This window comes from Biomphalaria glabrata, chromosome 5, assembly GCF_947242115.1.
Source record: "Biomphalaria glabrata chromosome 5, xgBioGlab47.1, whole genome shotgun sequence".
Taxonomy (NCBI): Eukaryota; Metazoa; Mollusca; class Gastropoda; family Planorbidae; genus Biomphalaria; species Biomphalaria glabrata.
Genome location: NC_074715.1, coordinates 12289941 through 12304984, shown reverse-complemented (window position 1 = coordinate 12304984; position 15044 = coordinate 12289941). Strand labels below are relative to the sequence as shown.

Sequence of the window (15044 nt, the reverse complement as noted above, 5' to 3'; positions counted from 1 at the left end):
TGTCAGGTGATCGAACTAGCTAAAGACCCATACTCCGTAGGAACCACTCTCTCTAGATATAAAATCTTATACTTTAACGACATCTAGAAACATAAGAAAACTTCCATTATATTTGTAACTTACTGAACATAATTCTAGCCGTATATAAAACACAGAGCCAGCTAGCCAAGGCTTTCCTGCTGTTCATCCTCCAAAGCACCGATGTATATAGTGTTAAAGTGCACGGTTTGTGATTCTTCACATTTACCGGAGTCCAGTCTTAAACATTGATGGATATTAGAGATTTCTTCCACGGGGAGCGCTGGAGCGCCCCATGATCGCGTTAGCCATGGAGTTATTTTCTATAAGGAGGCTTTTTCCCTTCACGTTTGCGCCCCGTCTTGCCGGACAATGAGCTAACGCCCCTGCGCCACTGCCGGGCTGGTAGCTCCCTGGACAAAGTGACCCAAGTGTGTGTGACCAATGTTCCCTTTCTCCACGTGTGTTAGCATTCTGAGACACAAGGAGCAGGCCTCGGACTGGAAGCAGGTCAACGGCACCATGACTGTCCTAATTTGTGGCTGCACGGACCTGAACCACGTGAGTATTCTCGCATTCTTATACCTTTACTCAAACTAAGTTCACGTTAGCCCTTCCCTTCACTGGCCATGTGAGACCCCCTGATTTTGTAAAGTTTTAGTTTTATAAATAATTGCATGCATCAATATTACTTTTGGCGCCTATGATTTTTTCTATCTTAAGATGGTGGTGTGTGAATATGGGAACCATTGTGCTTTTTTATTTTCATCCGCTTTTTTCTTCCCTTGGGCTGGCACCGGAACTTGCAGGATGTTTTTTTGCAGAGCATTTGGGTCTTATCACGTGACTGTACAATTTTTGTGTTTGTTACCTGTTTGCTTTGACGATGTCATTAAAAAAGTTTGATTACTTTCTCCTTGTATGAAACCTTTAACAACTTTTTTGGGGTGATACCGATCATGTACTGTGCTTATAGAACTTATAGTACAAAGTAAACGTTATTTAAGTAACTCCTCATTGGTACTACTTATAACATTTCGACATCTTTGTTTGTTTGTTTTTTTGTTCCCTGTTCAATACTTACAAATGATCTTAGTGGTGTTTTAAACAACTAGTGTTTGAATTTCATTTAGTTACTTGTGCATACGTTATATTCGGAGACCTACTAAAGAAGCGAATGATATCAATTGTAAAAGTTCTGTTGTAACGAAGACATCCAATGTCAATACTATTGTTTTAACTGATACTGATACTTGGTACATAGTTAACAGTTATTCCACATCTCAGTCTGATATTGCTTACTTTCATTTATTCCACATCTCAGTCTGATATTGCTTACTTTCATTTATTACACATCTCAGTCTGATATTGCTTACTTTCATTTATTCCACATCTCAGTCTGATATTGCTTACTTTCATTTATTCCACATCTCAGTCTGATATTGCTTACTTTCATTTATTACACATCTCAGTCTGATATTGCTTACTTTCATTTATTCCACATCTCAGTCTGATATTGCTTACTTTCATTTATTCCACATCTCAGTCTGATATTGCTTACTTTCATTTATTACACATCTCAGTCTGATATTGCTTACTTTCATTTATTCCACATCTCAGTCTGATATTGCTTACTTTCATTTATTACACATCTCAGTCTGATATTGCTTACTTTCATTTATTACACATCTCAGTCTGATATTGCTTACTTTCATTTATTACACATCTCAGTCTGATATTGCTTACTTTCATTTATTACACATCTCAGTCTGATATTGCTTACTTTCATTTATTACACATCTCAGTCTGATATTGCTTACTTTCATTTATTACACATCTCAGTCTGATATTGCTTACTTTCATTTATTACACATCTCAGTCTGATATTGCTTACTTTGGATAAAAAAAACTTTAAACATACTACCATAGGCGTCATGGTATTGATATCAGATGTCTGTCTGGTCGTACGGTACGTGCGCTGGACTGTCTTTCAGTTGTCTCGATGGTCCAGGGTTCATATCCTGCCCGCTACCATTCTCCGTCGTTCTGCGAAATGTTTAGACTAGGAAGTTGATTATCTTAAACTCTGAAGGAACATCCGAAACATGTCAAATATTTTACAAATTTTACAAACAAACATGTTTCTAATCATCCCTTGCGGTCCGCACGCCTCGCAAACCCCCTCTTAGCAACACCACTGCATACTCTACCTTTCTTCTTTTAATCTCATTAAGCTGTCATTCGTTGTGTTAACAACAATTAAACCTTTAAAAAAAAAAAAAGGTTGTCTGTTTTTTTTTTTGACCACGCTATGGGTTCATGTTTTCTATCTCCCTCAATAATATCGCAGATCGGATAATTGGGCAGACTTGGCTTTTTAAATCAGAAAATGATTACTCCCTATGTTTTAGGTGTCGAGAATCGCTCCATGGCAACGAGACGCTATTACAAGGTTTTCTGTGTCTGCCTCAGAAGCTGATAATGACGGTAGTCGGGTTAGACAGTAGCTTTGGTTTAGATGACTGGCCGCGCTGTTGGGGAGGGGGGGGGGGAGGGGAAGAAGGGGGAGTCTCAAATGTACGGGCATGGGAGTCCACCACACACACGTCTGACTTAACAAATGCTTTTAACATGGTGCGTTATAGTTCATAGATGACTATAGACTTTTGTTAGAAATATTTTTTGACGTGTTACAGTTTGAGGTATTGCTAATTGATGTTTGAAGGGCGGGGTGTTGTACAAGAAGAATTGAATATAGATGAGGTTTGATGTGTGTGATTTAATTTGGAACATTTTGGAGAGAGAGGGAGAGAACAAAAACTATAAGATATAACGAGATTGGACCATTTAAAGAAATACTTTTATTGGTAAATTATTATAATAATAATTTTTATTGTCCGTAAGGAAATTTGTCTTACAATTTGTGCATTATACCAAACAACTCATTATAACTATAAATATATATGTATGTAATATATACATTCACGCCAGACTCACCCATAATTTATATGTAAAAGTTTATAGTGTTTCTATTTAAATGATCCAATTTCCAGGGGAACAAAAGAGTGTTTGTGTCTGTTTGTCTTTGCTATCGGTGTCTTGTATCTCTTTTGTGATGGTAAAATCACAAAAGCCTGATCCAAAGAGTGATATTTTATTTCTAGAATCTTCCTGAAAGTGCAAGTATACGGCAGTGTGTTTGCGTGTGTGTGTGTGCATGTGCATGCATAGCAACTTGTGTGCTTACTTATAGCAATGTGTGTGTATGTGTTTGTGTGTAAATGTGCATGAAAATTGTGTATATAAGTATCACGTGTTTGCACCGTCCATTTGTATGTTTCGCACCCACACGAATGTCTAGTGATAATCTTCATGATGTGGTGGATTATGTGATGAAGTATCCTCACTCTGAAGACATGCTAACCCTTACAGAAGTGTAGGGCAGTGATAGGTGACATCCCGCTTCTCTAACTACATGGCTAAATGTGAAGGAAAGAGCTGAAAACAAGTCTGTATTCTTGTAGGGTTGTTGGAACTACAAATGTCCGACAGTAGGAAGCAGAACATTTCTTGTCAGTGCCCACACACCTGCTTTCAGTCTCCCCGGACTCGTTTGTTTTAAGTTTTCCATTTCACTCCCGACACACAGCGCCTGATGGTAACGGCACACACAGCGCCTGATGGTAGCGACAGTCAAGATGAATGCCGGGTCTTTTATCTAGCGCTACTCCGGACTGGCAAGGTTGGGATTAACTTGGGATACGGTACTTAAAAAAAAAACACTTTTTTTTTTTTGTTAAACAGAAGGATCCTAGGTATTACATTTAAAGACCGCATCACAAAAGAAGAAATTAGAGACAGCGATTTGACCCCACGATGACCTGATAACTATTGTAAAAAAAATAAAATAAAAAAAAAAAGTAAACTAAAACTCTATGGCCATATTACAAGTGTTGGGGCTTGCAAAGACCTTCCTTCAGGGAACAGTACCAGGAAAAAGAAGAGACAGACACAGAAAACGATGGGAAGACAACATAAAAGAATGAACGGACCTGCCATTGAAAGAGGTTTTATCCAAGGCAAAAGACAGGAATGGAGATTGAAGGTCGACATATGCTGTGTGGTACCCAATGGTCCAACAGACTTATGGGATAGGTGAAGGTGAACGATGTAAAATCACATAAGAGGAAACAGCTAAGACGTAGTCCCGAACACCCACCTCTATATTATCCCATTTAAACGGGCTCATTTTTCATGCTCTAGACCTAATAAGGCCCTAAGCTATTTGAGATCTGGGTCCCCCCTTGTAGCTATTTGAGATCTGGGGCCCCTTTGTAGCTATTTGAGATATGTGGCCCCCCTTGTAGCTTTTTGGGATATGGGGCCCCCCTTGTAGCTATTTGAGATATGGGCCCCCCTTGTAGCTATTTTTGATATGAGGCCCCTTGTAGCTATTTGAGATATGGGGCCCCCTTTGTAGCTATTTAAGATATGGGGCCCCCTTGTAGCTATTTGAGATATGGGGCCCCCATGTAGATATTTTAGCTATGGGGCCCCTTGTAGCTATTTGAGATATGGGCCCCCCTTGTAGCTATTTGAGATATGGGCCCCCTTGTAGCTATTTGAGATATGGGGCCCCTTGTAGCTATTTGAGATATGGGGCCCCTTGTAGCTATTTGAGATATGTGGCCCCTTGTAATCAACATAAGACAATTTTTCATTTGTTCTTTTTTGTTTTTCAATAAGGATTGGAAAATATCCCTTAAACCATTATTAGGGTCCTTCAAATAAGTTGGGGGGGGGGGGCTAAACTATAACTTATGTTGCCTATAGGTAAATCTTGCATTGTAAGCTTGCTCTATGGTGAGGAACTGTTTCTCGGACATTATGGTCGGTTGGTCAGTGTTTCGGTTGAAATATTATATACTCTACTTTTCGCCAGACTTACATCGTATTGTCGGGCACGTGTGGCTGGAGTGTACAGTGTTAAGATTTTCAAATGGCAAGATGCCGTTGAATTGTATGCAGATGAGACGCCCCGTGACCGGAAGCGAGAGAGTAATGGAGGAAGTGTTGGAACGTGGGGAGGGATAGGTCAGGCATTTTATGCGCTATGACATTAAGATGACATGATATGTCAGGACTGAATGAACATTGTCCGCCTGTCATGGGGGAGACGCTGCTGTCAGTGCATGCCACTTTATTCTTGGCTACAGTTTTAGTGTTTTTAATGGCGTTCTATTCATAATGTCACAATTATATGTCCTCCCCACATTCTGGCCTTCGCTTCATTCACAATTATAGTTTGGATATGACGATAGGATTTCAAATGTTTCATAAATAACATAACTATCTTAAATTCAATATACACAGAAAATATCGTGTGTACTTGCTCCAAGTAAGTCTACACAGATTTAAAATTAGAATTGTGTTGAGTTTTTTTTTTTTTTTTTTTTTTTGCTGGTACACGAAATGTATACAATGTCTTGCATTTTATGGTCATGTTTTGTTAAGCTTAGGAGATGTTCACAATAGATATAGCAATGTCAAGGACGCTAATTTGAACTTTACTTTTGCTAGCTAAACTAAAAAAGAATTGGGCTATAACTGTAACATCTCAATGTGTAGCATTTTTACCCATGTATCAAATCTTTTGTATTACGACTAGTTAGTTGGGAATTTGTTGTTAAATAAAAACTCTAATGCTTCTTGCATAATATTAAAATGATTTGGTGCGTGCATTCAACAGAAGAACTTAGGAAATTTGATTCTGCAGTGCTTAAAAAAGTCCACAAAAATGTTCATATTCTGTAATAAAATGTTTAAAAAACTTAGTCTAGCAATGTTGCCTTTAATTTCTACATCGGGTGCACCAAACAGACAAGTTCTTCACATTTTTGTTTCTGCCATGTCCACTAGAGCAGTGGTAGGAGTTAGGGTTAGGGAACTTTCGGATATTACGTGACGGGTGAGGGGGGGGGGTATACACATTTATTACGATTTGTTACAAGGGTTACGGGGGGGGGGAGGTTTGGAGATTTGTTACGTAATAAAACAAACAAACAAACAAAAATTAAAATGTAATAACAAAACTCTTTTTAGATCACTTCTGTCATGTTAACAATCGTGTTTACGTTTGTTATGCTATCACAGCGCTTCAACCCACACCATGTTTGTTAACAGCTTTATACATTTCATTATTATTATTAACAGGCGCAGTGGTCCCTTGACTTGGTCCGACCTTCACTTAGCACGGGGTTTTCAACAAACAAACAAAATTAATGGAAAAAATATTCATCGTTTTTTGTTGTTTGTTTTTTTTAGTATCGTTGAACACCACGAGTTGTGTCGCTGGCTGCCCGGCTGTATATGTACAGTATTGGCAACAAAAAACAACGAAAGACATCATCAAAGCGCCGATAGAAGTCGATACTTTCCCCATCATTTCTGTCGATATCATGATGAATAATTCGACTTTTCTTGTTATGTAACTCTCCTTACAAAGGCTGGGGGAAGGGGGGGGGGAGTTTTGTTACGATTTCTTATAAGGGGAGGAAGACGGTGTTCAAAAAACGTAATTTCGGTGTTATCCGAACACTATCATTGGGGAAAAGTTCGTTAACTTGATTGAATGTTGTCTTTTATTATGTACTCAACACTTTGTTCAACTTTGATAACCTTTGAACTTTGGAAGATATATTTGCTTAGCTGGACTTATGATCTTTTTCTCTCAGTCCTTAGATGGCTTAGGTGGATAGATTTACATGTAACTTTATGTAGGTGTCCTTAGATGACTTATGTGGATAGATTAACATGCAGGGTCCCTTCAGAAGCTTTAGTCCTTAGATGACTTAGGTGGATAGATTTTACATGTAACTTTATGTAGGTGTCCTTAGATGACTTAGGTGGATAGATTTACATGTAACTCAATGTAGGTGTGACTGTTTCATGGTGAACTCTTCAGCTGCATAAAGTTAAATAAATTCGAAGCCAAGTGCTTTACCGCTCAGCCACCGCGCCTACCTTCAGCTGCATGCACAAGAAATACAGAAACAATCTTGTCAACGTTTAGGCGGGAAACTAAATTGAACACTTTTTTTTTCTCTTAATTATGTTTCCCAATATGTGTGTGTGTGTAACAAAAGATTTGTCAATACATTTTTACATAATTGGCCATTTTCTTCAGATGTGTCCATCGGCAATACTTCCACCTTCCTTCTTCCCCGGCCCAATGTTGTTTTTTTTCTCTCTCATCTGAAGAAAAATAAATTTATGGAAACTTGAACGAAATGCTGACTGGAGAAAATTAGTTTATTTCTTGTTTTTTAGTTTCTTTCTCTTCTTGGTTTTTTTTTTTTTTTTTAGGGGAGGGGGAGATAATCACAGGGAGAAGATAGGAATGTATAAATATAGCTTTAAAAAAAAGGGGGGAAAACCATTATTTATGAAGGCAATTAGTGAAGTCTTTGGTTGAAGGGAGATAATCAGAGTTGTTGAAGTATTCTAGAAATGTTTGTCTTCGGTGAAAATAACAGCACCTATTTTAAAAAAATAATAATTAAAATCTCAAATTATAGTCATTGCCCGATCAGCGCACACCTTATACCCATCTTTATCGTGAAGTAAAAAGTACTGGTACAAAATAGTTAGGTCGTATATGTATGTGTGTGTTTATAAGGCCTATAGTGACGTTGGGAAGAGGTTTGTGATTGGTTCTGAATGATGCAACATAGGTGGCAGTGTCGTCGTTTGGTCTTAGTTAGGGAGACGACTCCAGAGCTTGAGACTGAAAGGTTGTGTTATTGAAGTGAGTTAGACTTTGTTAAAGAATATTATTATTTAAGTTTAGTACATTTGTTTGATTTCATATTAACTTGATTTAACTTGATACACTACAGACTACAATGGTACTACATTGTCATTTTAAGTCTTGATATCTTAGACTACTTCTTCAATGGGGTAGTTCCGGATCTCTTCTCAGTCACGTGGCTGTGTTGTTTACATTTATGACCTCATTGATTTCATTGTAAATTTAAAAATGAAAATAGTCTAGTTCTATACATCTTTAAGTAATAAAAAGTATGTTGCAATAATTCACTAATTTTTATGATTATTTAGTAGGTCTACTAGATCTAGGCTAGCACTAAATCTAGATCTGCATCTTATCAAAGGAAGATATTGCCATGTCTAAGACCACAGTCACGTGACTTTTTATAAAGTAGGTCAGAGATTCGGAACTTCTTCCATTCCTATTGTGAGCATGCAGTTGAGACGATGTCGCCCACACCACAGTTCCCCCCCCCCCTCTCTCTCTCCACGCAGATGTTGTGTTCAAAGAAACAGCCTCTGCCATATTGTAGCGCCAAGGATCACCTGCTCCGATTTTACCTCAGGGTTGACTCCCGAAACCTTTCCCAAGATTGAGCATAGCCGCAAGGCAACATTAGTTTGAATTCCGAAATTTCTTTCCGAGTAGCCAGCCAAAACTAAAGAATCTCTTTTAAATCTTCCAATTTCATGTAAATATAAACCACAGACGTTTTCGACTGTCTGAACCTTCCAAAGACGATCCTTGTTATCAGTCAGATGGCGGCTGTGCTGCAGACCGGCCTTAACAACAATGAGTTCCACCATCGTTATCGGAAATATTCAATAAAATCGTGGTTTCTCTTTAATGAACACATTCCCTGCAAGCACCAGAATGACTTTATGATTAAAGCAATATTAAACTTTCCTTTTCTTTTTTCGGTTAACAATATTAACAATAATAAATATGAGGGTGTCTTTATCTGTACTGTAATCTATGAAAGTAACAGATTGTTAAGCAACAGATAAGGCTAATTATATTGGATACCTTTTCAATTACATTCGATCTGGATTGGAAATATTAACATTAAGCTGACAAGATAGCGGAGTGAACGCGATAGACATTTTTGTTATGAAAGGGCAGATTACCGAGTACAGCTTGATGTTATGAAATGCAGAGATTTATTCCGGAACTAATAATATAGTGGGCGTGACTTGATCTATCTCGTTCGTGACATCGATAAATTATTATCTCAGAGGCGGCACCCGAGGGTTAACCGTATTGTCACATTACGTCACACACAAATCGACACTAATGTCTTATCCGTAGTGGCGGATTAACACGAACCGCCTTTTAAATCTTGATAAAACAATGCTGATAAGTATGTGCGTACGATATATGTGACACAGTCTTTTGGTGCCTAATTGGTGACGATGTCGTTATTATGATTGTGTTTACAATACAATGCTTATTTCTCCATTGTGAATAGATAATGACATAAACAGTATCGCTTGCATGGGAATTATAAAACGACTAAATTACACTGAAGAAACTTTTTTTCTTTCTTTTAATGAACTCCTTTAAAACAAGAATTCAGTAATTCACACTACAGCACTACTTGACACATATTCTTATAAAACCACTGGAGTAATTAATCCACAACGTAATAGGACTTAAAAATACACTGATACACAGTGGCGAAGCTAGGGTTGGGGGGGGGGAGGGGGGAGAATTTGAAAATCCCCCCCCCCGGGCCCCCACTTGAGAGGGGCCGCCTATTGTATGTTTTTTACATTAAAAATTAAATATTACGCAAAATGCAGGAGCCCCCAAAGAGATCAAGCCCCCCGGGCCTCCAAACGATGGAAAATTCCTAGCTACAAGCTGATACAACTGAACTACTGACCTTTTCTATTTATTTAACTTCAACTTTACTTTCACTAATAGTTGACTTCAAAGATATAGAAGTACTCAAAACCTTACTACGACTTATCGACCCGTTACAACTCAGGACATCGACTCATTTACTTTCCCCCCAATTTATACTATTTTAAAATCGTCTTTTCTAGAATCCTAGAGACTTCTGTTCTAAATATTACTATTAGCTATGACCTTCTAGAAACTTGTACTCGAGACATTTTTTTCCTGACCTCTTTCTCTGATTGGTTAATTATAATGAGCACGTGATTACTGCTGGAACTTTCTTTTGACCTGACCTTTTCTAGAAAGAAGTAGAATGGGGCCACTGTATTGATTCCTGACAATATGCAGGCTTAGTTTTATACAACACTATTATTTACTTTCGTAAGACCACCCATCAAGTTACCAACACATTTGAAACATTTTTAGCTATTCCCGTCAAGATAAGCAATATATATATAACGTATTCTGTTTGCGTTTAAATCTCAAAAACTTCAAGCGCTTCTGATACATTACGCAATGATTATTTCCCTTTTAATGATCAACATTCTTCATCTTTTTTTTTTACAGTCAGTGGAGCATATAGGGCTACATCAGTACTTCGTCATCGGACTCTGTTCTTGGCAGCTCCCCGTACAGCTCGCGTCCATCCTGCCATCTTTGTTTCTTTGTTCCTCTAATCTACTCCTTGGTTTGCTTTGGTCTTCCAGTCTTTCCTTCCCCCCCCCCCTCCCTCTTCTCTGGTTCCGGTCCAGACCATTTTTTTGCAACATTGTCTATAAAAGAATCTTTTGTTATCTTCTGGTGTGTTCAAAAATTGCTTTTATTAAAAGAAAGAAGTTTGTGTTAATAAAACCAAAAGTAGTATCTGCAGCTATTATGAACTCGAAACTTGGCAGATAAGTCAAATCGAGTTTTTAATAACGCTTTTAGCGTTTGAAAATGTGATCTTGACAGATCATGACATGGACAGTGCAAAAACAATAGCAGACTTTTTTTTTTTCTACTGGATCAGTGGCACACATTCCATTTCTTCCAGCGTAGCAGAATTGACCTTGTATTCTCGTAATATGTGAGCTCACTTGCTCGCCATAGAGATTCATCGTATGCAGATTGACTTGAGTATCGGCTTATTAACAAAATGTGAGTGTTGGGGGGGGGGGAATATATTTCTACACCCGAGGTGTGTTGTGTGCATCAAGTTAGATAAGTGTCAGTGTGTAACAGTATCCCCCGGAAGTGAAAAGTCAAAGCTTCTTTTTCTCACATGTGTATGTGAAATACCCTTGTGTATGTGTAGAAATACCCTTGTGTATGTGAAATACCCTTGTGTATGTGTAGAAATACCCTTGTGTATGTGAAATACCCTTGTGTATGTGTAGAAATACCCTTGTGTATGTGTAGAAATACCCTTGTGTATGTGTAGAAATACCCTTGTGTATGTGTAGAAATACCCTTGTGTATGTGTAGAAATACCCTTGTGTATGTGTAGAAATACCCTTGTGTATGTGTAGAAATACCCTTGTGTATGTGTAGAAATACCCTTGTATGTGTGTATGTGTGTGTAGAAATACCCTAGTGTATGTATGTGTAGAAATACCCGTGTGTGTGTGTGTGTGTAGAAATACCCTTGTGTGTGTAGAAATACCCTTGTATGTGTGTGTAGAAATACCCTAGTGTATGTGTGTGTAGAAATACCCTTGTATGTGTGTGTAGAAATACCCTTGTATGTGTGTGTAGAAATACCCTTGTGTGTGTGTGTGTAGAAATACTCTAGTGTGTGTGTGTAGAAATACCCTAGTGTGTGTGTGTGTGTGTAGAAATACACCTCAATGTTTCTTAGTGTTGTTGATATGTCAGAGTTGTCAAGGAATTCATGTTTTGGCCAGAGACCTATGACAGCTGTCCTTTTTTTTTTTTTTTACGATCGATTGGAAACTTATTAGAATCTTTCTAGCTGAGGAGTGGAGACAATGTAATTGTACTCTCTCTCTCTCTCTCTCTCTCTCTCTCTCTCTCTCTCTCAGGCACACACGCACACCATGCTATATTTCTCTCCCTTTTTCCACTCATACACTTTAGTTAATATCTTCCTCTCTTTCTCTCTCTCTCTCTCTCTCTCTCTCTCACTGTGTGTCTACATTAATATCATTATCATCTAAAATCTAAACCTTAAACAGAACATACACACACACACACAAACTTGACAGGTGGCGCTGCAGTGTATTCTTGAACAGTAACAACTTCTTGTCAGACTTTGACTTCATTAAAATCATTGTGTGAAATTATTTGCAAATCTTTTATCTCTCTCTCTCTCTCTCTCTCTCTCTCTCTCTCTCTCTTCTCCAACACTTCTCTTACCCTTAAATCTCTTCTAGATGTGAGCCCTGCCAGAATAAATAACGCAGTCGCTGCCCTTGCTGTACGCGCTGAAACTCTAATCCACTAGAACTGCATACATTCAGCCTGCTTGGTTGTCTCCCAGCAATTAAACAAATGCAAATACACTCAGAATGAGATGTACATATCTGGGCTCATTAACACATATACCATGACATAACTGTAGTTATGAAGCCATATTACATTTTTTCACCAGCCTCCATGTTCTATGTGTATATGTGCCAATGTTTTGTCTGGGTGAATATTTCTTTAGACTAGAAGACTGTTAGATCAGATAAGTAATTACATACATGTTTAGATTTATTTTTATTTTGGAGGGATCGGTATTAGTTCTCGGTCTTAGAAAGACATTGATGATATGCGATGTTCTAGATTCTAGAAGTACCTTATCATATCTTCTCTTTTTTCTTTCCGTATCATTGCGATTTTATAAAGATTCGATTTTTTTTCAAACGTTGCAAACCTATAGTTACCTACTTTTCTTTTTCTTATATATATAAATTGAGAAAGAAAAAGAATAAAAAGCAAACTGAAGAAATGCGGTGATGGTATAATGGAACCTTAAGAGAAACCCAAGAGAATAGAAATAACGATTGTGGGAAATTTTTGAAAATAAAAAAGTAAAAATAAACAAAGCCAAGGACGCCATATTTAAAGATGATTGTTGCCAACTTCATAATTATAATTAAAACCTGCTACAAGCGAGATAGCTTTGAAATTCGATTCTCGGAGCTGGAAAGTGCATAAAACATTATTATATGGATTATTTATTAGTTTGCTTATCAATGCTTTGCGTAGTCTGCACACCGGATACACCAGAAAGCTTGCTCTTTATTGATTCGCCTCCATGTATGAAAATCTCCACTGGTGTTTTGTGTGCATGGTTTTATCACTAGGGAATCAAATGTCTGAGTTCTTCCGCTTGTAGCTCAAAGCAATGTTTAAAAAAATATGGAGTTGGCAACAGTTATCTTCTTACAGTAGAGCGTCCTTGACATTGATTGGGTTTTGTTGTTGTTTTCACAATTTCCCCCCAGACTTCCCTCCCCCCCCCCCCTTTTTTTTTCACACGTACTGGAGATTTTTAATGTAAACTAAACAATGTCAAGGACAATGAATTGTACGTCACTGTTGCCAACTTAAAAAAAAAAAAACAATAAAGAATTGAGCTGTAATTTTAGCAATATCTCAATGCGTGACCCGTTGATCTTCGTATCATTTATGACCGCTTTAGTTGCCAGTTTGTTTTGAAATACATTTTACGCCCAAGGGTGAGAGTGCAATGCTCCCTCTAGTATTTAATTATGTTGTAGTATAAATGAAAGAGATTTGTTTTTTTAAATGTGATTCTGCATGGCTAACAAGTGCACTCAAATTATTATTTTACTTTTTAAAATGCATAGCTTATCAACACTGCCTTTATTTTCTGAGACATATGAAAATCCCGTTTTGTATTTTATTAATAATAATATAATATCCATCGATTTTTTTAAAAATCAGAATAGGCCTATAAATTAAGAGTAGTGCTATGATGAATTAGATTCGTAAAGTTTATTATTGGTTTCGTTTTGTTTTATATGATTCGGATGTTCTTTCAGAATCTGATATTATTTCAGATTGGCCTAAACCTCCCGTAGGACTGGGGTGGGGAGGGTGGGGGTTCGAACCCAGAAACAGGACCATCGAGAGGACAGTTTAGAGCGCATACCACGCGACCATTCTGATGCCATTTTTTTGCCTCGAGATCTCATTTCCAAATTTTTATTGTAAAATTACTGGGGAAGAAAGACTCGATGGCCATTAGGTATAGTACACCCATCTTTATCTAGTTCACCCCTATTTGCATGATACACCCATGTTTACATAGTGCAGTGAAGAGATGGTACAAAATAGGAACACGAATCGCTCGTTGACTAGCGCGTGAGGAGCCAGTGAAAGGGGTGATAACAAGTTTTTTTTTACCATTATTTGAAAGTTGTGTGTATTGAGATAGTCCTCGGTAATACTGGAATTTCGTTTCAATTGTATACGTCAGTGGACAAGATTAGTTCGACCTGGTAGATATTAGCACTCTTGTTGTTGTTGTTTTTTATTTGGATGATGTTGTTTTTTTTCTGTAGCTGGTTTTTTTTTTTATATTATTTATTTATTAAAAATTCCAAACAATAACAGTTTCATGTTTAGCATTTTTTCGATAATAATTTTGTAAACAATATAAATTACATAGTGAATGTCGTGTATGCCGTTATGTGTGCTTTTGTCTATATTTGTAAACATGTCAGCCAGTGTGTAAGTATGTTTAGCCTTTCACTCTCTTTCTCTCTCTCTCTTTTCCCTTTGTACACTAGTGACTAATCAGAGTTGGCCTTAGCAATTCACGGGGCCCCTGGGCGAGTGTCATATCAATCGACTTTTAAACAAGCTCTAATGCGGAATGGGCCACAGTCGAGTCTCTGTCACCTAAATGTTGTCTAACTTGAATCTCGATGCCAACTTGTTTATTATTCTAGAAATCCCTAACACTGTCTGTTTATATGACGTCACTATGATGACACGTTCAAATTCCGTCATTCATGGTGCGTCACTAAACTAGTTATGTAAATCATACTATCTATCTACCCATCTATCAATCAATCTATCTATCAATCTATCCGTCTATCAATCTATCTATCTATCTATCTACCTACCTACCTTCCAATCTTTTTCTGCGTGTCTATCTATCTATGTATCTATTTATTATCTATTTATATTATTATTTATGTTTGTTTGTGTGTGTCTGTATGCTTGTGCTACGTGTGTATGTCTGTTGTGTCTGTGTGCTAGTGTCCTGTCAGCCATTGATCTGTTCAGCACACTTGAAGTGAGGTCTGTGCATTCCCCAAACTCTGTTCGTCCCACC

The 15044-nt window shown here is 37.6% G+C and overlaps 1 protein-coding gene across 5 annotated transcripts in view; it reads left to right on the top strand.

Annotated features, from left to right (window-relative positions):
• LOC106074072 (high affinity cAMP-specific 3',5'-cyclic phosphodiesterase 7A-like) overlaps window positions 1-15044 on the top strand; it is a 104364-nt gene that overhangs the window by 45821 nt on the left and 43499 nt on the right. The window contains exon 2 of one of the 5 annotated variants that reach the window (XM_056029294.1): window positions 156-579. The exons of 2 other annotated variants lie outside the window; for them this stretch is intronic. In XM_056029294.1, coding sequence (XP_055885269.1) covers window positions 463-579 — 117 coding nt within the window. In that variant the 5' untranslated portion in view covers window positions 156-462. Of the gene's footprint in view, window positions 580-15044 lie in introns of all 5 variants that reach the window. 2 more of the 5 variants (XM_056029293.1, XM_056029292.1) reach the window with 2 other exon arrangements.